The sequence below is a fragment of the Lepidochelys kempii genome, chromosome 2 (genome assembly GCF_965140265.1).
Source record: "Lepidochelys kempii isolate rLepKem1 chromosome 2, rLepKem1.hap2, whole genome shotgun sequence".
In the NCBI taxonomy this organism is placed as follows: Eukaryota; Metazoa; Chordata; order Testudines; family Cheloniidae; genus Lepidochelys; species Lepidochelys kempii.
Window position 1 is genome coordinate 184,420,564 of NC_133257.1, and position 24,423 is coordinate 184,444,986.

Sequence of the window (24,423 nt, forward strand, 5' to 3'; positions counted from 1 at the left end):
GTGAATATGCTCAGCACAAGATATGTCAATTGAGGCTATAAGCCTACCACAGGCAGCTAAAATGGGCCTGCAAAACTAATGATATTGCAGTGGAGTCTTACTTGTTTTGATACTTAGATATCTACTAAATACTAAGAGGCTTGATTCAAAACCCGTTTCTTTCCATTTACTTTGGATCAGCCCATTAATGAACTAATTTTGTTATATGATATTTCTAAAAGCTGTTTTGAAGCTAACTGTCACCTTTTCAGTGAACACATGTAACACAGTCTACTCACCACTAGCCACCCCTTTGTCACAAGGCATAGTATATAGAAACCCCGCACTGGGCTAGCGCCGTTGCTGAAGGTCATTCCAGCACTTTGGTGGTTTCTCTGTCGGGTAACTCAGCTACCCAGATCACAGTCCTTAGTCCATCCCTTCCAGGGTCACACTTGTCCCAACTAAAGTTCAAAACTATCTTTCAACAACAACAAAAAATTTCCACCCTCTCTGCAACTCTTCAATCAGTCTTTGGTTCTCCAAAGTCTCTCCCAGGCCTGCCTTCTTGGAGAGCTTTCCTCACTGCTTACTAAGAGCCCTGCAAGAGCCTTCTTGCTCCCTGCTATCTCTTAGCAAGAAGAGAGGCAGACAGATGGAGTTTTGTTCTTGCTGTGAAAAAGATCAGGGAGCCTGATTTTTAGTGCTGAAAACCCACAAATCCAACAGACTGCAGCTGGAGTTGTGTGTGCTCAACACTTCTGGAAAAATCAAGCCTTTTCTTTAGTGTTTTGGACTTGCTAGTCTATAAAAGATGAAAGAAACACACTTTCAGTTACCACATGCTTGGGAATAAACTGCCCCATGCTGTAGCTTGAAGCCCACCTTACCTTTATCTAGCTATTGATGACGGACTCTGGCTAGCTCTACAAAGACAGGCATTAGAGGTTAAGAGCTTGTCTACACTACTGCTTAAGTCAATGTAACTTACGTCGCTCAGGAGTGTGAAAAACACACATCCCCGAGTGATGTAAGTTAAACAGACTTAAAGCACTGTCTATATTGTGCTTGGTCAGCGGGAGACGCTGTCCTGTCGACATAGCACATCTTCACCAGACATCCCGCATTGCCAGTGTAGCAGGAGAATAAAGACAAGCCCTAAGACTTTTTATTACTTTACCTTAAGTACAGGAATGGATGTGTACTTTTCGGCAAATAAGCAGCATATACAGTTTCTATGGCTTTCCGCAAAGCAGTTGACTCCACCAGTCGATCTGGAATGAATAATAAAAGGGGGAAAATCATGGGAAAGCATTCTGTGACACCTTGTCCAAACAGCACATTTAAACACACTACATAGTGCGTAAGTACCCCCTTATACCCAAAACTTCATGCTGTACAAGAGTCTGAGTTTTTTTTTTCCAGTAGCATCTATTCCATAGTGTCTAAGCACTGATATAAATCTATGGTAGTTAAAAATTGCTCCATAAGGTATTTTGCTCACTTTCCATTTACTATTCCATCCTTGCTCTTCCCTAGTCCTCTTAGGATATGGTCAGTTTCCCTTTCTTTTCTTTTTTTTTTCCCCCTTCATATAATTTTTTTTAACTTGCGTTACAAACAACAGTAAAATTTTCAAAATTATTTCAGTTTTAATAATCAGACTTCCTTTTTGTCATTCAATGTAGTCAGGGTTTAAGTTTCACTTTCCAATTCTCATGCAGTAGCATATTCAACTGTGTGCTGGGAGAGCCTAAATGGGATCCCACAAGTTAAAGGCAAACACATGACATACTTTTCACTTCAGTGACCTTCATGCAGCAGGCCATCGAATGCTACGAGGTCCCTAAAGCTTTCCTCGGAAAGCAATTTTCTTGGTGACCATACACATGACTTTATGAGAGGATCAACACAAGAGTTACAAGTGTTCTGACCTTTTTGCAATGTGATGTTTTTGGAGAACACTGCCAGAGCTAATCTTTTGTGCAACTATCTTTTAAGCTGTGTCTCTAGCCTGCAGCACAAAGAGGGTACTCAGATAAAGCAGTTGTCACTTAGCCTGGATGACATTCTGTGCATATTCAGGTGGAAGGAGATAAGAAAGCTGTCTTCCCTTAGTGACCAGAACAGGGAACAGTTTAAATCCTTGTGTGAGACAGGAATAAAACCTATCCCCCTGCTCTGGCAAGGGCTGGATTATGATATAGGCACTGAAGGTCTGTGTTTAAGGCACCTGTTCCTAGAGTCACACGATTATGTCAGAATCTCTCTCTCTCTTTTTTTTTTTTTAAGTAAATTTATGGCTAGAAGTAAAGCCTGAAAACATGATTTGAGCAACTGACGCAATGATAGAAACAATAATTCAGAACTGCCCCATGCATCTTAATGCAGTGTTAACTCCACAATCCCATTACCCTAGGTGGCCCTGCCAACATTATCCCAGAAGAGGATTCTATGTATGACAGGAGAAAAAAGTGCAGCAGACCAATCTGCCCGCCCACTCCAGCGGATAAACTCCAGTTCAGGAGTAAGTATTTGGGGAAACCTCCCTGCTGCTGTGGGGGGCGAGGGGATGGGGGGCACAAGAGACCCCTAAGGAAGGAAGGCCCCTGCTCCCACTCCTGGGATAAGGAGGTGGCCCCATGCCTCTACCTGTTTGGGTGGAGAAGGCTATGGCAAGTGGGGGTAGGGAGAGCCACAGAGAACTCTGTGTCATGGTACGCATGGATTGCTGTAGGCTGAACCTGGCTCCAGCCACTCTATAACTCTCCAGACCACAAAACACTGCAGACAGGTAAACATTTGGTTTGACTTTCGACATCCCTGCTTACTACAAGATCTCACCAATGGCAGAATTTAGCCCTTAATGTGATTTTCAAAAAGGTGCACGTTCAAAGCCTTGATGCTGCTGTTCTTTAGAAAGAAATGGATGTACACTCTGCTCAAAATTATGCAAAAAGAAACAAAGTATTTACAAACTGTACAAATTTCTTTACACTTACGATTTATGAAGAGTAAAAACATGCATTTCTTCACTGAATAATTTGCATTTGTTATGTAACCTTTCATTTTAAAGGCCAGCTTTCCATCTTCACAGCCCACTTCTATCAGTTCTCTGTAGACAGTTTTTATTTTGAAAAAGAATACATGAAAATATGCGGTGCTGTGCAAAGGTTTTATTGACATGAGTTTAAGATAGTTACATTACTAGCAAGTAGAAATACACCATTATGAATTTGGTTATACAGAGAGACAAGGTGGTGAGGTAAGATCTTTTATTGGATCAACTTCTCTTGGTGAGAGAGACCTTTTGAGCTTACACAGAGCTCTTCAAGTCCGGGAAGTGTACTCTGAGTGTCAAAGCTAAGTATAAGGCGGTGCAGATTGTTTAGGAAATGCAGTCAGATAGCTACCCCAACACACCACCAAACTCTTGCTCCATTTTATCCCCACCCATAACAATATTACATTCAACACCATACACTTTGTCCAAACCATGGGAACAGCCACAGGTACTAGGATGTCTACCTAATATGCTAACCTCTTCATGGACCACCTTAAGAAAAATTTCTGGACAAATGCACCATGAATCTAATGATACATCTGAGATACATTGATGATATTTTCATCATCAGGACAGATGACCTAAACTCCCTCATAGATTTCCACCACAACTACTACCCATCCATTAAACTCTCACACTGGCATCAATTTCGTGGAAACCATGATCCACTTCAACAATGGAACACTACAGAAAAATATCTAGAAGAAACACACAGATCACCACACCCACCTTCACAGATCCAGTAAGCACTCCAAACACACCAAAAATCTGTTGTTATCTGCAGCCAGGCACTCAGATACCACAAAATATACACCTTGACACACTTAAAACCGCCTTCACCAAACAAGGACACTCCAACAGAGAAATAAATTGCATCACGGAATGGGCCAAATAGCCCAAGAGAACCTGCTTCATTACAGAAATAAACCCCACTCTGACTGCACATCCCTAGTTGTCACCTCACTCTGGAACCCATACAGGGTATCAAACAATCACAACCCATATTCTATGGGGACCACGTAAATCTTTCCTGAAATCCCTCTTCTGGCCTTCGAACAACTCCTCAACCTCATCATCAGAAGCAAGTTCCACACAGACCATGACACACAAACTCAAAGCAGCACCAGATCCTGCCAGAACAATAGATGCAAAACCTGTAGACATATATCCAATGCTGTAATGATCAACACCTTCCACGATATACCTTTCAAGATCCATGGGTCCTGCACATTCCTATCGCAGCATGTGGTATCTCATCCAATGCACTAAATGCCCCGATAGCTAGAGCCCCTCGCGGATACAAAATTTACATCCATGTGGATATAAATCAGTATCTGCAGAGCTCTACCAGGAACCGCAGTGGCGAAAGCAGAGCTCCCATGAGCCAGTGCCCTGACCTTGAATGGTCCTTTGAAATACGTGTTAACTCCTTAAACTAATCAATCTGTTCCAACTTGTATTTAGCTGTGACCCTCTGAGTGCCTTTCAAAGGCCTGAAGAAGAGCTATGTGTAAGCTCAAAAGCTTGTCTCACACCAACAGAAGTTGGTCCAATAACAGATGTTACCTCACTCACCTTGTCTAATATCCTAGGACCAACATGGCTACAACAACACTGCTATGACAACAGTGCAGATGTTTTGTTTATGTGATAGTTACCCAATATCAGAATCCTTTTAGGGAGTCTTAACATTCTTTGTTGGTACATAAAATTGTTACTCACACAAATAATGAAGCCAAGTAGTCTTATTTACCATGTACCTTCAAATTGATAGTAAAATTAGAAAGAAAAATTTCAAAAGCCTCTATAAATTATCTAGATTTTCATAGCTTTTCAATAAATTAACATGCCACATTGTCCAATATCCTGTGGCTACCTAGGAACAGGAATGACTGTTACATTATCACTGGCAAGCATGAAGTTTAGTACTTGCAAGGTTTAAGGCACATGTTACTAGCATTGAGAGACCAAGAGAGAGTTTTAAATTGTCACTGGGTCCATAACTGAATATTATTACTTTATTGCCGCCGAATTGCAGCTGCGGGACACGGACTGCCACTCCATTCTCAGTGCCGCTCCAAGCACCTGCTTGGAAAACTGGTACCTGGAGCTGGCCCTGCAGGCAACTCAGGCTAGCGGATCTTGGGCTGCAGGGCTGCTTCATTGCTGTCTAGATTACCGGGCTCAGGCTGGAGTCTGGACTCTAGGATCCTCCCACCTTTCAGGGTCCCAGAGCCCGGGCCCCAGCCCGAGGCCAGTGGCCTACACAGCAATGAAACAGCCCCACAGCCAGAGCCCCATGAACCCGAGTCAGCTGTCACAGGCCAGCTGCAGCTTCTTCCTCTGCTGGGTAGTAATACCCTATGTTATTTTATCTTAACTTAAATAGTGTAGTATGCTAACTCAATAGCTACATTCATTTGCACCATACTACTATGAAATACTCTGATCATCACAGAGATTTTGGGTCTTTTTAATTATTTATTTTAAGTAGAGCTAAAAAATAAGATTTCATTTAAAAACAACTTTATGGTCAACATACCGGCTAACAGCATTTCCAAAAATGGACCTAATATTGTCCACTGTTGTGGCATTTGATAGGGTTCTAACATCTGCCACCGTATCACCTTGCTAAAGAGAAAAGAAATTAGTGTTACTATGTTTACAAATACAATTATTATTGAAGTTTTAGAAATCTATTCAATAACTGCAAGACATTTTCTACTGAGTTTGCAAAAACATATGGGACACAAACTCAATTTTTGTTTTGCCTGAAGGTTTTGTGTGTGTGTGTGTGTGTGTGTGTGTGTGTGTGTGTGTGTGTGTGTGTGTGTGTGATTTTTTGCTTTTTCTAAAAGTCTGTAGATATTTATGCAAAGAGGAGATTAAGTCAGGTGTACAGTAGAAACTTTTGCTGGCTTAGCACTACTGGATAGGGATATGCTGGGAAAACCCTTAGGGTATACACAGATATACCAGCAAGAAAGTGCTTTGTGAGCATAGCTTATTTCACTTGCCTAACCAGTACAAAAGCACTTTGTCAGTATAAACTGCATCTATACTAGGAGAGTATTGCAGGTATAGCTGTAACAGCAACATTTAAGTGCTTGAATGCATTATGGCAAGATATGGGGACAGTGGGCAACTGCTCCAGGTGCAAGTTTGAAGAGTGACATGAGTGGTCTATTCATGAGAAAACTTCTATTGAATGCAAGAAATGTGGTTTATTCATTTGCCAAATAAACAATATTTTAATACCATTAAAGTCTTTAGGTAACATTTTCAAATAGGGAACATTTTCAAAAGCACCTAAGTGACTTAAGAACCAAAGTTCTACTTTGAAAAGTGACCTAGGTACTTGCTTAAATTCCACCAAAAGTCAAGCCTTATTGAAAGTGATGGGAGTTAGGCTCCTAAGTGCCTATGTGACTTTTTAAAAAAGGGTTTGGGGCTCTTAAGTCACTTAGGTGCTTTTGGTTACCTTTTATTTTGTTTTAAAATGATAGAGAGAGAAGCATAAGTTCTTGGTCCAAAATAGCCTGAATTCGATGACCCTCTGAGCATGCTATAAAAGTCATCTATTTGACAGGATTTTTAGAGAAAAGCGAGAACATGTTTCCAAAACAACGCAGATCTAGAAAGGAGCTTTTTTGTCATTGGCTGGCTAACTAACTAAGTTAGGCTAACCAAAATGAGTTTTGCTCTTATCTGAATGTTTGCTTTTTAAACACTGTTGATGCTATGTTGTAACATTAATGGTCAGGGTAACTACAGTCTTTATTCAAGGGTCTTTTTCATTATTTAAATATAATGAAATAAAAATAAGCCAAAGGAAAGCTATATTTGTAAGTAAATCCTGAGAAATCTGCTGGCTGATCATTAAAAATCATGCAAGAACAAAGATATTTTAGAAGCAGCTAGTAAGTGTTTGTCAATTGAAAATTAAGAATTTGTTAATAAAGAAGTATTGGGCAGGACCTCAATGTTATAAAATTTCTGTTAGTGTTCATTATAGACTGATTTTCCAAGTCACATAATAGGCTGCCTTTCTCCTTTGCATCACTATTTGAAAGAAAAGGATCTTATCTACAGTAGAGATTTTTATTTTTTAAACAAAAAATTTACACCACCACCAGTGGTAGCAATGTTGGAAGCTCTACTATAAATGGCAGCTACTTTCACCATCATATCAACATGGTTTGTCTTTGACTACACTTCTAGCTAAACCACAGTCAGCATCAGTTCAGCTGTACCAGTTACTGATAACAACTTTCAGCAAAAAGTAAGTTTCATAGTATAAACAATGCTTGTTTGGGAAAAGTTCGCTACCAAACCTGACTCCAATTTGGATAAAAAGACACCTAGTTTCTAGCAGTTATATGATACTCTCTTATTCTAAATTTCAGAAGCGGTAAGATTTAAGACTTCTTGTTTTAGGGATTTGTAACAACATATGAAAATTCCTAAAGAAATAACTGCAAAAAAACGATGCAAATCCCAGGAATAGGGAAAGCAGTCAAACAAGGGGGTGACATAGAACTGCAAGACTGGATCAGACCCACAGTCCACTTAGTCCAGTATCCTGTCTCCTAAAGAGGCCAACACCATTCCACAGGGAGATTCAAGAGACCCCGTAGTAGGCAGATGTGGGACAACCTATCCCCACCTCATGTTTCATCCTAACTCCTTAGAGATTGGTTTACATCCTGAAGCACCTCAGAAAACAAAATGGTTAAGAGTTAGCTTTGTGAGCTCAAGGAAAAATCTGAACTGTTGATGCTCAGTTTTTATTTGGATTTATTATTTTAAACTGATGTTTAGTTTATCCAGATTACAGAAAAACAAATTATTTTACATGCAAAGAAAACGACCTCACAGACTATTCCCATTACAAAATCCATGGCAAAAGACCAGGCCCTTTATTTAATTGATGTAAGTATGTGAAGTTACAAAGGTTCTACATACCTTTTTAACTGAAAAACTGGTACCTGAGTTGTGGATGGCATACCTGAAAAACAAGTACAAAACAAAACTGCAGTACATGAAAGAATAAATGACAAGCTGTCCCTCCATACTCTACTAAAGTAGTTAACAAGCAAGTCCATGTGAACAAATAACTACATTTCTTGTGATACAGCAACAGTTTCTTTAGTTTAAAAGAAATTCAGTTCAAACGAGCTGCCACATGAGAGTATAACAGTTTGCTGACCCACTCAAACCACATGAAATTTAAAGATCAACCTAGTTTACTCCAAGTATAGGAAATTATGATAATTTCTAAAAAGAACCCATCAGTTTACCACTTCTAGGCAAAAGCTAAAGCATTCCAATGTCAGACAGACCAGCATTACGAGGAACAGCAAAATTTCCATCTCACCCTTAGTGATTTTTTCAATAAAATGGAATAAACTCTCAGTTTTTGGGAAAGGGAGAAGGAAATTGGCCGACTTGTTCAGTTATCCCTGGGAAGGTGAGAATCCCAACGCATTCATTCAAAATTGACCAAATCATAAGGTCCTTGCTTAGTTTTCACTCTGATCTGGCTTTAATGGGAGTTTACTCTTGTAAGGATTTCACAATTTGATCCAGTGGCATTTTTGTCAATCTAATGACAGCCTGACACCACCATGGAAGTAATGTCCACGGTTTCTATTGTTATTTTGGGTTTCTAAGTTATCAAACAAATATTTGGATATAAACTGGGATTGTCTTACATTAACCAACACAAAAAGGCAACCCAACAGATAAAATAAGTTGGAGCTATTTATTTCAGTACTTTACCTGCCAACGACTTCTAATATTTTTGCATACTCTTCACTTGGATTTTTTAAGGCTTTCCTCCTTGTAGTTACATTGTAAAAAAGATCCTCAACCTGCATTAAAAAGAAGTGTCACTATTTTAAAAAAAAAAAAAAAAAAAAAAAAAAATTCACATATTTGAAACAAGACTTAAAAAACATATTTGATTTGAACCAATCTTCTTGATATAAAATCACCTAAATGGTCTGGGCATCTTTTAATTTATGAACAACACTCAAATTCTATGTTCTAGCTGTACTCTAGCTGCTTAGTTTCACCTAACAAAATGCCATTCTAGAGAAAGATAGTGAAGTATCACAAAATTTTTGATAACTGTATGTTTCACAAGAAGGCACAAATTTCACCAGTGTTTGGTCCTCAGATCAAACAACACTCAAAGAAGAGTTCTGAGGTAAAAATCCCTACATTGCAGTACATTGTACATTGCAGTTGATAATTATAGACACAGTACTCCCCCTCAGTGTATTTTAGTGCAATACAAATTAAGTAACAAGATCCATCGCTACAGTCCCTTCTGTGAATTTAGGACCAACTGAAATAATGAAATTAGCAAATTAACATTAAACATATTGTTGGACTCCTAGAGGCATAAATATTAGGGGAAGTTCAGTTTCCTGTTTTTGTTATAAGAGTTGCTACCACTATTATTGTTATTAATTATTTGTATTAACATAGCACTTCCGAGCCCTTGTCATGGACCAGACACCTTTGCACAAGGCACTTTACAAACACAGAACATACTCCCTCTGCCTCAAAGAATTTAAAATCTAAGTGTAAAACAAGAGACAAAAGATGGATAGACAGTTGGCGGAGTACAAGTTAAAAATGAGACATTATTAGTCAGCATGATAGGCAGTGGTCTCAGCACACTAGCACTTTAATTGTTGTAAAGTATTTTGTAGGCATCACAGAAAAAGAGCTCTGAAGTGGGTTTTGGAGGAAGATAATAAGGTAGCTTTACATATGTTCATGGAGAGCTCCTCCCAAGTGTGAGCAGCATGGGAAAAAACACTAACTCTTCTCTTCCCATACGGCTATATCTACTGCACAATATTAATCTGTGTTTTATGTACCGATTCTTTATTTAGGTGACTAGGTCAACTAACACACTAGACCTAACACTGGATTTGGAAGCCAGTGTCCCATTAAGTTTATGATGCAATTCAATATTGCATGGTTTTAAATATGATGTACACCTAACTCTCCCAATGCTAACATGTCAAGTCCAAACATAACAAAATTAAATATTTCTCCCATGTCACTATACACTGCCACCATCTAGAGAGGAAGAGAAGCCTGTGCAATTTGCCCTACAGTCTTTGGACAGATTTCACAAAGCACTTATGTTGTTGTAAAATCCTCTACAAGGTCACAAAAACTACATGGCAATTATAAAATACGTTTTTAGTTGATGAGGCTGTAGATGTGCAGGCCAGAAAGACAGACAATAACCTAAATCCTTTGGGGGCATGGATCATCATCTTGTTCTGTGTTTACCTAGCACAGTAGGGTACTGATCCATGAACTGGGCTAGGACTATGGTAATACAAGAAACAAATCACCACCACCACCACCTACCGTGATCTGAGTCCCCTGGTTTCCAGCACAAGGTTTGGGAGGCGCTTTCAGTTTTCCATCACAATAGCTAGCTCTAATCAGAAAAAAAAAAAAAAAAATAGTTGTCAGACACTGAAGTAGCTGGGGGGGAGGGGGGATCAGACATGAATATTGTGAAAAATCAGGTAGGGGCGAGGGGGTTTCAGGAAATAAGCCATTCCAGTCAGTGTTGGGGTTTTTGTTTTTTTCCAGGTTTATCCAAGTTTTACTTTTCATTTTTTGAACTTCTATGTCACTAACATATTTACAGGAATATAAAACAAATATTTGAGATTTTTTTGATACAAGAAACATTGGGCTCTAATATCAGTCTGAGTGAGAACTTTAAGTATTCTTAAAGCTTGAAGAGGAAATAAAATGGACAATGTGAAAGGAATTACTAATCTTCATGATTAATCAAGCTTATATGTGATTTAATTTATTTTTATTTTTACTGGTTGCAATTTTTTTCCCTTGTCTTGTGGACAAGTAAGAGCCACAATTGTATTCTATTCTCTTATCTATTTGCAATCACTCCCACCTGCTCAGGTAATAAAACAGAATCTTACAATATCCTCTGCTGTAGGATGGGGTTATAACTCTTTCTTTTTTGTTTGAGGTTCAGCTATTTCCTTGTTAAGGACCATAGGACAGTGCTTCAGCAAGGGACAAGTTAGATTAGCAGACCTGCCTTGTAAATATAGTATCTTACAAACCTACACGTGCACTTTATTATTTTCACTATTGGAGTATTATAGTTAGGATCTTTGAAGGATGTAATTGCTTTAGTGAGTTATACAGGTTAATCAGTTTATGTAGTACACGTTTCTAGTCCCTACCTATGTATTGTATAGTTAGTATAAGACAAAGTTATTTCCTGTTAAGAGGAAATACAGTAGTTCTAAGTTATAACAAAAACTTTATCTCTAATGGAAGGAGAGATTCTCACTTAAGCTAACTGGTTTTCCTTAACTGTCCCATTTTTGTATTTCTGGAACAATATTCACAACACTGTTTGCAAAAACAAAAAAGATGAAAAACTGCTACATTTTCATTACTGTAAAACAGAACATTTTTTAAAAAACCATGACTGCCCTCTAGTGGCCAAATATTTTTCTTCAAAATTCACATAAATTTTAACAAACTTTAAGATACCGGGGACAGCCAATATACATCTCTTTCCAGGTACAGAATTTAGATAACTATTATCACTTTATTTAAAAACTACCTAATTCTAAACATTTTGCATGTAAAAATGCCTTTGTTAACTTGAAATTACATTACTGTAATCTACACCTTGGAGGCTCAGCCCAATGCAAAATATTGCAGCATTCTTATTAAATGGCATTCAACTTGGGTACAACATCAGACCAGTGCTCTGTGACATACACTGGCTTCCAATAAGCTTCAGGGTGGAATTCAAGGTATCCTAAATGGCTTGGGACCAGGTTACCTGAGAATTCACCTCTTCCTGCGTCCCCAGCCCCACAGTTAAGACCAGGTAAGAGATTTGAGCAGAAGCTCTTTCAACATAAACAAAAGGGGACTGGTGGCAGGGCATTCTCTGTAAGGAGTCCTCAGTTGTAGAGTCTGCTCCCTTTTGGTTTGCCAGAAACCAGATTTATGAACCTCCCAAATGTGTTGCAAAGCCCATCTTTTTCCCCTCTTGATTAAGGTTGCTGAGGATGGTGGGGGCTAAGGTGTACATATTTATGGACAGTCCTTTGGTTTTTAATTTATGGGGCAGTGGGTCAAAGTACCGGATGGATACCTATAGGACTTTTTTTTTTTAGTTGAAGACAAAATAAATTAGAAAGAGAACAGTTAGCTATTTGAAGATGTCATAATCATTAAAAACAAATACGTTAACAAAAGGGTTTAATGCTGCAATGTTATAACCATGTTTATCCCATGATATTAGAGAGACAAGGCGGATGATGTAATATATTTTATTGGACCAACTTCTGTTGTTGGTGAGAGACTAGCTTTCGATCTTACATAGAGCTTTTCTTCAGGTCTTCTAGTTTTCCAAACTTGAAGAGCTTTGTGTAAACTGGAAAGCTTGTCTCTCACCAACAGAAGTTGGCCCAATAAAAGATATTATCTCACCTACCCTTTTCTTAGAGAGACAAGGTAAGTCAGTTTGTATAAGATAAAGCAAGACATAACCTAGAAAGGGGAAAAAAAACAAATCTGAACAAAAAACCACCCGTATTTGGAGTGTCTTAAGCCATGAGGTTCTCTGAGTATCCTCAAATATAATGTTGTAATTAGAGATTGCATCATAACTGATATGCCCAAGGGGAACATGCCCAATGTGGACAGAATCTTCAGGAAATTTATCTGACAAAAATCTAAGAACTCTCTAGTGAGCATATGCAAACTGTAAATTTTCAAAGGCTTATAACTTGGCCAAATTTGGGTAGGTTTTCATCAGAATGGCAAAAGGCTCATCACAAAGGCCACTTCCTTGCCAAATTTTAACTCCCTGCTCCAAAGCATGGGGTCACTAAAGCTCATCAAAGAAAAGGTTGCCAGAATTTTTTTTTAACATGGACAAAACAATGTATTTTTTCCTAGCCTCATTCTCGGAACAGCTGAACCAATTTGGGTAAAATTTCCCCAAGTAATTTAGTCTGAGGTATATACCCAGCAAAGAAAATTTTCAGTGGTTAAGAGTTTGGCAAAATCATAAGCAACTGAAAACATGGTCTTATAATGGGAAATATCAAGTAACCAGTTCTACCTATATAATTTTATCTGAAAGTGAAAAATGGACAAGAAAGTTTGCACTAGATTGGTCTCTAAAATAGAATTCCTTTAAAGTAGGGCTATCAATTAATCACAGTTAACTCACATGATTAACTCAAAAAAATTAATCGCGATTAATTGCACTTATAACAACAGAATACCCATTGACAAATATTTTGGATGTTTTTCTACATTTTCAATATTGACTTAAAATACAAAGTGCACAGTGCTCACTTTATATTATTATTTTTTATTACAAATATATGTACTGTAAAAACGATAAACAAAAGAAATAGTATTTTTCAGTTTATCTCATAAAAGTACTGAAGTGCAATCTCTATCATGAAAGTGTAACTTACAAATGTAGTTTTTTTTTTGTTACATAACTGCACTCAAAAACAAAACAGTGTAAAACTTTAGAGCCTACAAATTCACACAGTCCTACTTCTTATTCTGCCAATCACTAAAACATATAAGTTTGTTTACATTGACGGGAGATACTGCTGCCTGCTTCTTACTTACGTCACCTGAAATTGAGAACAGGTGTCCACATGGCACTGTTGTAGCCGGCGCTGCAAAGTATTTACGTGCCAGATATGCTAAACATTCGTATGCCCCTTCATGCTTTGGACACCATTCCAAAGGACATGCTTCCATGCTGATGATGCTCATTAAAAAAATAATGCTTCAATTAAATTTGTGACTGAACTCCGTGGAGGGACAATTGTATGTCTCCTGCTCTGTTTTACCTGCATACTGCATATATTTCATAGCAGTCTTTGATGATGACCCAGCACGTGTTCGTTTTAAAAACATTCTCACTGCAGATTTGCCAAAACGCAAAGAAGGTACCGATGTGAGATTTGTAAAAATATAGCACTTGACCCAAGCTTTAAGAATCTGAAGTGCCGTCCAAAATCTGACATGGACGAGGTGTGGCGCATGCTTTCAGAAGTCTTAAAAGAGCAACACTCTGATGCAGAAACTATAGAACCCAAACCACCAAAAAAGAAAATCAACCGTCTGCTGGTGGCATCTGACTCAGATGATGAAAATGAACATGCGGCAGTCCTCATCGCTTTGGATCGTTATCAGGTAGAACCCATCATCAGCATGGACACATGTCCTCTGGAATGGTGGTTAAAGCACGAAGGGACATATGAATGTTTGGCGCATCTGGCACGTAAATATTTTGCAATGCCAGTTACAACAGTGCCATGCGAATACCTGTTCTCACTTTCAGGTGACATTGTAAACAAGAAGCAGGGAACAGTATCTCCTGCAAATTGTGATCAACCTTGTTTGTCTGAGTGATTGACGGACCAAGGAGGAGGACTGAGTGGACTTGTAGGCTCTGAAGGTGTACATTTTATTTTTGAATGCAGGGTTTTTTGTACGTAATTCTACATTTGTAAGTTCAACTTTTATGATAAAGAGATTGCACTAACGTACTTGTATGAGGTTAATTGAAAAATACAATTTTTTTGTTTTTTACAGAGCATATATTTGTCATCAAAAATAAATATAAAATGAGCACTGTACACTTTGTAGTCTGTGTTGTAATTGAAATTAATATATTTAAAAATGTAGAAAACATATAAAAATATTTAAAATAAATGGTATTCTATTGTTGTTTAACAGCGCGATCAATTGCGCGATTAATTTTTTTAATCGCTTCACAGCCCTACTTTAAAGGAATTGTTCATCTTATATGAAGGTTTAAAATTACGTTAAATTAGCTAAACCCAGCAACGTTACTTACCTCTATAGTTTGAACCAGTGGTTCTCAAACTTATTTGACTGCAACCCTCTGTTGTCTGTAGTAGGTTACGCCCCTGCCTCACCACACAATTTTTTACCGATTAAAAAAAAAAATCGACACACAACTCACTAAATATTAGAAACAGTAACGATACAAACAGAACCAACAATCCATTGCAATAAGAGCAAAAGCAAAACTGTGATCAATGCTTATCATTAAATGTGCACACTGCATCATAGCAAACGGATTAACGTATGGATGGCAATGACTTTGTGTAATGCGATGCAAGCTTAAGAGAAATCTGTAAAAATGCATAGCGCCATCTAGAGACAAATGCACAGCGCCATCTGAGGACCTGATATGTTTGGAGGAATCAGCTTTGCTCATTATTCATTGCTGTGGGTAAAATGTGCGCAGCATATTTCCCCCCGCCCCTCTAAAACTTCTCTCGCCTCCCAGTTTGAGAGCCTCTGGTCTGAATAAAGAGCACTCAATCCACAACTGTGCTTCTGCCTATATCTTTGCTCTCACTTCCTTCTACCACCCCCGTGCTTGTCATCTCTAGTCCTATTACAAGCTTCCTCCACAATGCTCCATTTTATTCTTCTTCCATTTGATATTTGCATTGTTTTTGTAGCCACCCATATGCCTGAAACTCCCCTTTTCCTCTGTCCTGAATGACCATGCCCTCCTCTTAAAATCATCCCTTCCATGACTTTATTTGTATCCAAGATACCATCCATATTATTAACAACTTTGAAAAGAGAATAAATGTTTATTACACACAACATAAACTTTTTAAGAGAGTGAATACACAGCATACCTGTATGCACACTTTGCATCAGCAGTTTTAGTTGTGACAGTAACATGGGCAACATGACTTATGCTAGCCAATGCCTATAGGGGGAAAAAATGAACTTTTACAAACCTCACTCAAGAAAATATTAATTTTGGAATTAATACTTCTACAGTGGTAGCGATTAAAATGTAGACATTTACCATTTGCAAGTAATTCATGTTACTGCGATATTCCCTATTTGTTAATTACTTGTAAGTGGTATATGTCAACATTTTAATAGCAAATACAGGATAGACTAAGTATTAACACAGAACCAGTGACACTGGTATAATTAAAGGCTTGACAGTTCTTAATCAATGCACTATTTTCCTTTAAAGGATTCTACTCAGAAGTAGCTTTTTACCTTCTTGATTTCCTTTTTAAATAGAAACTGAAATATTTAAAAAAAAAAAACAAAAATTAAGGGCTGAAGAGCTCCCAGCCTACATCTCTGGGTTCTTGACAGGAGATCTCCACCCAAAAAGAAAAGACAGGCCTAAAAATTCACATTATTTAAAATTTTAAAAGTTATTTCTAGTCTTCTCAATACATCATAAAGCAAAAAGGGCATAAATTCATTCCCATCCCTCTCCCTTTTCAGGTTGAAAATTACCAAGGAATGTGTTTTGAAACAAATATATTTACAACATATTTATATATTTGCATTATGACACAATATGCTTTTTCTTTTATTGCTTTCAAAACTTCTAATTTTATTTTATTATTTTGTGTGAGATTGAAAGACAAGGCTAAACCCTAGATCTTCCAAAGAACTGGGATGATCAAGGAACTAGGAAGAGCTAATTAAAATTAAGTGGTGATAAGAAGGGCTATCACTTTTGTTAAAGAGATAACTATTAAGTTTTGCAGCCAGTCGTCAAAGGGGAAGAACTCCCTGTGAATCCATTTAAACACACACTGCTCAGGGGAGTGGATCTCAAAGGGAGCCAGTTTTAAATTAAGCCAACAGGAGAAGCCTAACTTGCTTGCAACTTCACAGTGTGGGTCAATGGATAGAAAAAGCAGGGCATGAGGCTGTCTCCTTCCCTCCCAGTTTGCACAGCAATCAGAGCTCTAAGATCTCAGACATAACAGGGTATAAACTGTAATTATTATTCCTTCCTTTGCATAGAAGCTTTTAGCTGCATTAACAAAATCATAGTACCTCTTTTTATTAATGCATTTTCTGTATAACCTGCTTTTATTTTGCATATTTCCTCAGTTTTGTTTTAGTCTTATACTGAGTATAAAATACACACTACAGATCCTATGATGGCAATTTTTAAGGATGTAACTACTTCTTGTTCTTTCTAAAGGCACATTGCCACAGCACATCCTTCACAAAAGTGGCAGGGGAACTTATAGGTTCATAGGCACAAAAGGGGAGGGGAGGTGATTCTGAGTTGACAGTACTTAATCCTTCTATCTCCAACTTGGTCCCCCTACAGATCCACATGTAAAATTCTTCCACCCCAGACACAATTATCCTGCTGGTGGCACTGTAATCTTCTGCCAGGAGGCCAAACACCTCTGCAAACCAGTCAGTTTCACTACCGCCAACCCTGGGATCTCAGTCAGCAGTTCTAGAGGCTCCACAGCTTGGGTCTTATTCCAACAATCTCCTCCTCTTTACTCTCCCCAACCCAAACTGCTCCATCTCTTCTGGGGGAGAACCAACATGCTCCCTAGTGCTCAAATATCAATGGGGGAAGAGGACCAAAGTGACCCCAAAAACTAATCTTCGCCAGATCACTTAAATAGATTTGTCTACCCATCCCCCGCAGTTAACACACACTTCCTGGCTTCCACATCACTCATCTTTTCCTTGCACTCTACCTCCACCCTAAACACTCCCCCACATGCACACCAACCATACTCAGCGCCAAGATGGAGTCTCATAAGAAACTCGATCTTTTAAAAATGACTTCAGGAATCAGAAACCAACTACATCCCTTTACAACACATAGTAGCAATGAAAAAGCTGTTAATCATAAACTTACCTCTCCCCTAAACCCATATGTAGAAATACTAGCCAGATCTTCAAATTTTTGCAATTTGCTTGTAGTGAATCTCTCACACACAATATTCAAATCTTCTTTCTATATAAGACAGACAGACACGCATTAACATTTCATTTCTATTTCCACAATTTCTTAAGGCAGGGAAAAATTTCTGATGAATGTGTGAAAACGAAGTCCACAAGTAAGCACTACACCAACCTGTACCTGTCCAGTAGGTTTACCTACCCTGATTCCACACCCATTATCTTGGATTTGAATGAGTTTCAGACCTCCTTCCTTAACGATCACCTGGATGCTGGTAGATTTGGCATCCAAACTGCAAAAAGCAAAGCATCTCTCAGTGTCCAGTTAAGTGACATTTTCTTTCAAAGAAATCTAGTCTGCAATTATACTGCAATTTATATTATGCCCCCTCCCTCCCTCTTCTCATAACAATTACTAAACAGCTAACAGCAATGAGTCTAACCTTTCAGCATGGCTGCTGTGAGGGTTTTTGGGGTCATGGCATCAGTCTCCCCTATGTTCCTCTCCCCGCCCCCCATTCTGGAGCCAGGCCACCAAAAGGCAAAGACACCGGGAGCCAGTCCCTTCTTTTCTGACTGATATCATCATGCAATAAACCTTGTAGCCCAAAGCTGCCAGTAAGGGGGGGAAAGAGTTATGCAGTTTAATGCTGTCAAGGACTGTTAGCCCATTTTCTCCAATCCCAGCAGCACACTGGGGGTGTGATGCCTACAGGCACCAAGGGGTTAAATTAGGGTTGCCAGGGGTCCAGTTTGCCCTGTCGAAAAGGGACCCTGGCAGCTCCGGTCAGCACTACTGACCAAGCCGTTAAGAGTCTGGTTGGCGGCACAGCGGGGTTAATGTAGGCTCCCTGCCTACCCTGGCTCCACACGGCTCCCAGAAGCAGCAGCATGTCCTCCCTCTGGCTCCTACACACAGGGGCAGCCAGGGGCCTCTGCACATTGCCCCCACCCCAAGCACTGGCTCTGCAGCTCCCACTGGCCGGGAACCTCAGCCAATTGGAGCTGCAGGGGCAGCACCAGCAGACAGGGCAGTGCACAGAGCTGCCTGGCCATGCCATTGTGTAGGAGCCAGAGGGGGGATATGCTGCTGCTTCTGGGAGCTGTTTGAGGTAAGCTCTGCCCAGAGCCGGCACCCAACCCCCTCCCATGCCCCAACCCCCTGCCCTACAAAAGAGCCCAGAGCACCCTCCCCCACCCTGAACCCCTCATCCCCAGCCCCACTCCAGAACTTGCACCCCCAGCCAGAGCCCTCATCCACCCCACACCCCCATCTCCTACCCCAGCGCTGATCCCCCTCCCACCCTCCAAACCCCTCAGTTCCAGCCTGGAGCACCCTTGTGCACCCCAAATCCCTGATCCCCAGACCGCCACCAGACCCCACACCCCCCAGCTGGAGCCCTCATAGCTCCCTCCCATTCCCTACCCCAGCCCAGAGCCTCCTCCCACACCATGAACCCCTCATTTCTGGCTTCACACCTGAAACCTCACACCCGGAGCCCAGAGCCCATATCCCCTCCCACACTCCAAACCCCTCAGCTCCACCCCCGCAGCCCGGAGCCTGCAACCCCTCCCAGCCCAATCCCCTTCCCCAGCCTGTATTCCCACCAGCGGATCCTGAACCTCTCCTCCCCAGCCCCACCCAGAGCCCACACCTCCAGCCCAGAGCCCATATCCCAACCCGCAGCCCACTCCGAATCCCTCAGCCCCCCCCATCCCAGAGCCCCCTCCTGCACCCCAACCCCGCGCCCAGGCCGGTGAAAATGAGCGAGTGAGGGTGGACCGGGGGGGGGGGGTGGAGTGAGCAAGAGGCGGGGCCTCGGGGAAGGGGCGGGGCCTCGGTGCTGGGGTTTGTGTGAGTAGGAGGTTGGCAACCCTCGCCTAACTAAAGGGCAGCGCCCGCCAAGGAGAACCCCAAGGGTGGCGTTTCCCGCCCCCAGGAGCGGCCTTTGCCCTTCGCCTTCAGGGCAGCCGCAGGGCACGTTCGCGGCCACTTCCAGCCACCCCCAGCTTCCGTGGCGAGATGGGGGCAGCCCAGCGATGCGCCCGGGGGCACCGGAGCGCCGCCGGCGGGCGCCAGGACCGAAGCCGGTCGGGCTGCGTTGAGCGTAACTGCCGCTTGCCCCCGCCACGCGCACCAACCGCCCAGCCCCCCTGCCCGCGTGCGCGGCCCGGGGGTGTATCGGGCAGGTGCCCTCCCCCCCGGCCGCGTTACCAGTTCTCCAGCATCTCCTTGATGGCGTTGGCCGGCCTCTGGATGACCTCGCCGGCCGCGATGCGGTTCACCACGACCTCGTCCAGCCGCCGGATCACGCCAGCCATCAGCGCCATGAGGCGCGCCCGGGCGGGAGATGCTGAGGGGCCGGGATCTCTGAGCGGGGAAAGGGAGACCACCAGACCCAAGTGGGAGGAGCGAGGAGGGGCTCGCGCTACGATCCCCGCCCTTCCCCTCCTCGCTCCTGCGGGCGCGCGGCAAAGTAGGGTCGCGAACCCAGCAGACTCGCGCCAAACCGTTGCGGGCGAGAGCCTTGGCAGCTGCCGATTGGAAGGCGCGGGTGTCAATCGGCGGGGCTGGTCCGGCAGCTGTGTGGCGCAGAACTACAACTCCCATCGTTCCCTGCCCGCACCCTGGGGGCGGGGAATGGTGGGGGGGTAGGGAGGTGGTTACTTGTGTTCGCGAACGCGCTCGTTCCTATTGGCTGATCCCCCTGTCACGACTTGACATTTAGGGGGCCGGCAGGCCGCTCTGCAAGTGGTTCTGCGTGGCGCATAGAGTTGTGGGAGCTGCCGGGGGCCCCGAACAACTGCACGCGGGGGGGCCTGGGTTGTTCCATCTGACGCTGCAGGCCAGGGGGTCCCTGCGTAGAGGCTTATGCGTAAGCATTACAAATAATTTCTTGACCAATTTGTTTTTTCCTTGCCTTCATATTGTTTGCTGCAGTTAGTTCCTTGATATTGTACTTGTATTTGGTTAAACAGTTCAGCAATGTCATGCACAATATCAGTGAGATACTGTCTTCGGTAGCCAGGCTCTTCATACCATGAAGTACAGGTTCAGAGACAGTTCCGTTGCCTGGTGGTCGAAATAGTTATATATATCTATATCTATATATTTCATATTACCCTCATTCCAAATGGATATTCCAGATTCAGATAATCTTGAAATGTAACCCATAATTCTGCTTAGATTTTGGAGTCTCCTATTTTGAGAAATACCAAACTGCAAATAGTCTTTTGCCCAGCCCTCGAGTCTTGTGCACATTCCTGATAAGATGCTAGTATATTAATTAACAAGTATACAGCAATAATACAGTTGCTTTTTACATAGTAGCCAAATTCATCCATACTTCAGTGATAAGGATTTAAAACCACAGGCACGTGAATTCACTTGCTCAATAATATACAGTTTAAATGACAGTTAGGCCTAGTCCAGTGGTTTCTAGCTGATTGCCTACTTAATTGTCCATATATGGTAGACTGAGGTGTAGTTGACCAGTCTGTTAGTTATAAAGAACTTCATTTTTCTTTTCTCGATGCCCAGGCGTTTCTTCACTGTGCACTGATAACTTCTTCTGTCTTCGGTCTGTGGGATGCATCCTTAAACAACTTATCTTGGTTCACATAATAAAGATTTTTGCTTGTTTGTTTTACATTTCTTTGGTAACCCAAATTTAATATACAGATTAATTTAATTTAGTTTGTTTACAGTGTAATAGGGACCAAGTCTTTTATAACACAAGCTATACTTTTGTTCTGATTTTCCCAATTCTTTAGCACAAATAAACCTGTTTTAGATACTTTTGCAGTTGTTGCATAGATGTTCCTTTTCACTTAACATGTGCATTACTAATTTTTCATAATAAATATACTTCTTGACTGCTAAAATAGGTGCTCACAATCTTCTGAGAAGTGTACTGCTCTCTTCTGCTGAGCACTCTGTTTTAGCAAAAGAGTTAGTAACAGAATTTTTATCCAAGTTTTTCAGAGTTAATTTGCTTGTGATACCAATTCCACTTTTAACTGTTTAGAAGCACAAACTTTAACAACCAGTATGTCCTTTTAACATAACATAAAAGAAAAGAGTATAAAAAGTAAACCAAACTTAATTTTAAATGCAGGTCTATATAAACACATTGAGAGTATTAAACTTTTATGACACTTGGTTGTATTTGGGAGGCAAAGCTGGAAACCTGTTGAAATTGTTTGGTTAGCTTTAACATTTTGCAACATAACCAGACCTAGTATATATTGTAATATATTTTAAACCATTTTTGTTATAACATTCTAATAACTATATCTTATTATTTAATGCATAAACAACTTTTATAAGAACCCAAACAAGAAATTGACACTTAAGCTATTACCAGCAGGACAGTGGGGTGGGAAGAGGTATTTTTTCATATTCTCTGTGTATAAATAAAGTCTGCTGCAGTTTCCACGGCATGCATCCGATGAAGTGAGCTGTAGCTCACGAAAGCTCATGCTCAAATAAATTGGTTAGTCTCTAAGGTGCCACAAGTACTCCTTTTCACTTTGTTAATGTTACCTTTGCATTAATGTTGAAGTTTCCCCTTACAATTTTCTCTTTGAATAAAAAGCCATGATTAATAAAAGGGAAATTGTTTTTGTTTGCAGTTGCATTATTTGTTGAGGCAAAAATATATGTATACGTATGTATTTATAAATGAGGCATTTTTGAGGTTTGCAAAAATTAGTTGGTTATTAATAATAGTATGATGGTTATACCCCAACTGTAATATTAAAATAATGTGGTACCACTTACATTTAAAAAAAAGTATAAAATAGATTTTTGTTGCAACAGAATTAAAACAAACAAACAACTCGTGACACACACACACAATACAAGGACACAGGACAACATACGTGACAGCTTACAATTAAAGATGAATGGTGTCAGAATTGTATTCATAACTATACAAGATAAGGCATTAAGAGCTCAAAATTATTATTATTTAGAAAACAGACAGGTAAACAAAAAAGTTAAACATGTAAATAAGCAAGTATTTACCTTTTCATTTAATTCTTTTTAATAAGAATTAATAAAAATTAAGTGCCCACTTTGCTATATTAATTTAGTAACTGAAGGAATTTTCCATTACTTTATTTTAAAAACTGCTATATGGAAACAAGGAAAACTCATGTTTCAAATATTAGTCAGTGGTTAGGATTAGAAACCTGAATTTCTGTTGCTTGGCAACCATATCTTCAAGAAAGTTAGGAGTATTTTCAGCTGTTGCATTCCTGAAGGCTTAAAATAATTAATTCGCCTGACTTAATTAAAGTGAAGTTTTTACCTTGTTTTCTCTGTTTGTTGTGTTGCTTTGTCTTCAGTTGGTTCACTTTTTTTAGCAGTGGAGATTTCTGTAATAACTGTAACAATTTTACATTTAGTTTTTAAAACAAAGAGAGGGCAGAAGTGGGGGGGGGGAGGGGAAGGAAGAGCAATCTAGGATGGGGAGGGAGACCTCAGCCAAGAGAGATTGTTTTTACCTTTATCAAGTTATCTTAAAGGACAGGCAGCAGCAGCAAGTTTAGCAAACTGAGAGAAGATATAAAGGAAAACTTAACTGGTATGTATAAATATTTGAGTAAGAAGGTTATATTATTAGCTCTGCGGGAGGAGTGGGGCTCCATGGGCTAAAGCAGTTGGGAATCCATAACCCCTGGTTTTTATCCTGGCTCTGAGAGGAGAGTGGGGGGTGATTATCAGCTCTTCCAAAACCTGAATTTGTTCCCCTTGTGTCTGTTGTTTTTGTCTGTATGCCAAATGGATTGCAGGAGTGTCCTTGCCTGCTGCAGTTAACTGTTTCTGGGTAACTCTGTGTGATACTGCATCAATTCTAGGTGTTAAACTGCTCACTCTCTTGATTTTTCACTTTGAAATTCTTTTTTATCCACTCCCCTGCAATCATGTTGCACCTCCTGTCTCCTAATATGCTCTGTGAACTGTTCCGTTTTGTCCTTCATATGATTTACCAATCCAGTGACAGTATTGTTTGCTTCTTCTCGCTCCTGTGCACTTATTTCTCCTGTTCTAACAGGACCCAGTCTAGATCTCAGTTTAGGATTTACCAGAACCTGGCTCTTATCCTACAGTGGTGGTTGCAGTGTGGTGGTCCCTGCCAATGGGTTGTTAGGTGGCTGGTCTAGGTCATTCCACATGTCCCCATTGCAACACCCATTCCAATCATCCCATGTTCCATGTTTTAATTTTGCTAGGGCCATCTTTTTCCATTTCCATCCCTATTCTTTAGGCACTATATAAGTACCCAAAGTCTGTTGTTGCCCAACAAGATTTATAATGGGGGATGGCACTTCTCTTCTTTGCAGATTCTCTACAGCTGTTTCTAATTTTCTATTCTGTTCCTGTGCTTTCCAGTGTTTTTTTGCTTCTGTTGTTTCTTCTCACTTTTTCTTTGTTTCTGTTACTTGCCCCATCAATTTTGTGGTGTGTTGTCTTAACCATTTAACAGTCCTGTTCATAGTTTGCAATATTATACATTTCTTACTCTTATTATTATTTTTCAGGGCTACAGTCTCTGCCCTAG

At 40.5% G+C, this 24,423-nt stretch overlaps 2 protein-coding genes across 8 annotated transcripts in view; one reads left to right on the top strand and one right to left on the bottom strand.

Moving 5' to 3' along the window:
• MLH1 (mutL homolog 1) overlaps positions 1-20,433 on the bottom strand; it is a 34,239-nt gene extending 13,806 nt beyond the window's left edge. The window contains exons 1-10 of one of the 4 annotated variants that reach the window (XM_073332997.1): positions 20,070-20,433; positions 18,057-18,147; positions 17,811-17,909; positions 15,796-15,869; positions 10,442-10,514; positions 8,825-8,916; positions 8,009-8,051; positions 5,586-5,674; positions 2,982-3,094; positions 1,160-1,253 (exon numbers count right to left, since the gene is read on the bottom strand). In XM_073332997.1, coding sequence (XP_073189098.1) covers positions 1,160-1,253; positions 2,982-3,094; positions 5,586-5,674; positions 8,009-8,051; positions 8,825-8,916; positions 10,442-10,514; positions 15,796-15,869; positions 17,811-17,909; positions 18,057-18,147; positions 20,070-20,185 — 884 coding nt within the window. In that variant the 5' untranslated portion in view covers positions 20,186-20,433. Of the gene's footprint in view, positions 1-1,159; positions 1,254-2,981; positions 3,095-5,585; positions 5,675-8,008; positions 8,052-8,824; positions 8,938-10,441; positions 10,515-15,795; positions 15,870-17,810; positions 17,910-18,056; positions 18,148-20,069 lie in introns of those variants that run through there. The other 3 variants (XM_073332995.1, XM_073332998.1, XM_073332999.1) reach the window with 3 other exon arrangements.
• Positions 20,434-20,568: 135 nt separating this feature from the next.
• TRANK1 (tetratricopeptide repeat and ankyrin repeat containing 1) overlaps positions 20,569-24,423 on the top strand; it is a 92,844-nt gene continuing 88,989 nt past the window's right edge. For all 4 annotated transcript variants that reach the window (XM_073332986.1, XM_073332989.1, XM_073332988.1 and 1 more), the window contains exon 1: positions 20,569-20,730. The gene's annotated coding sequence lies outside the window, so the exon portion shown is untranslated. The remainder of the gene's footprint in view (positions 20,731-24,423) is intronic.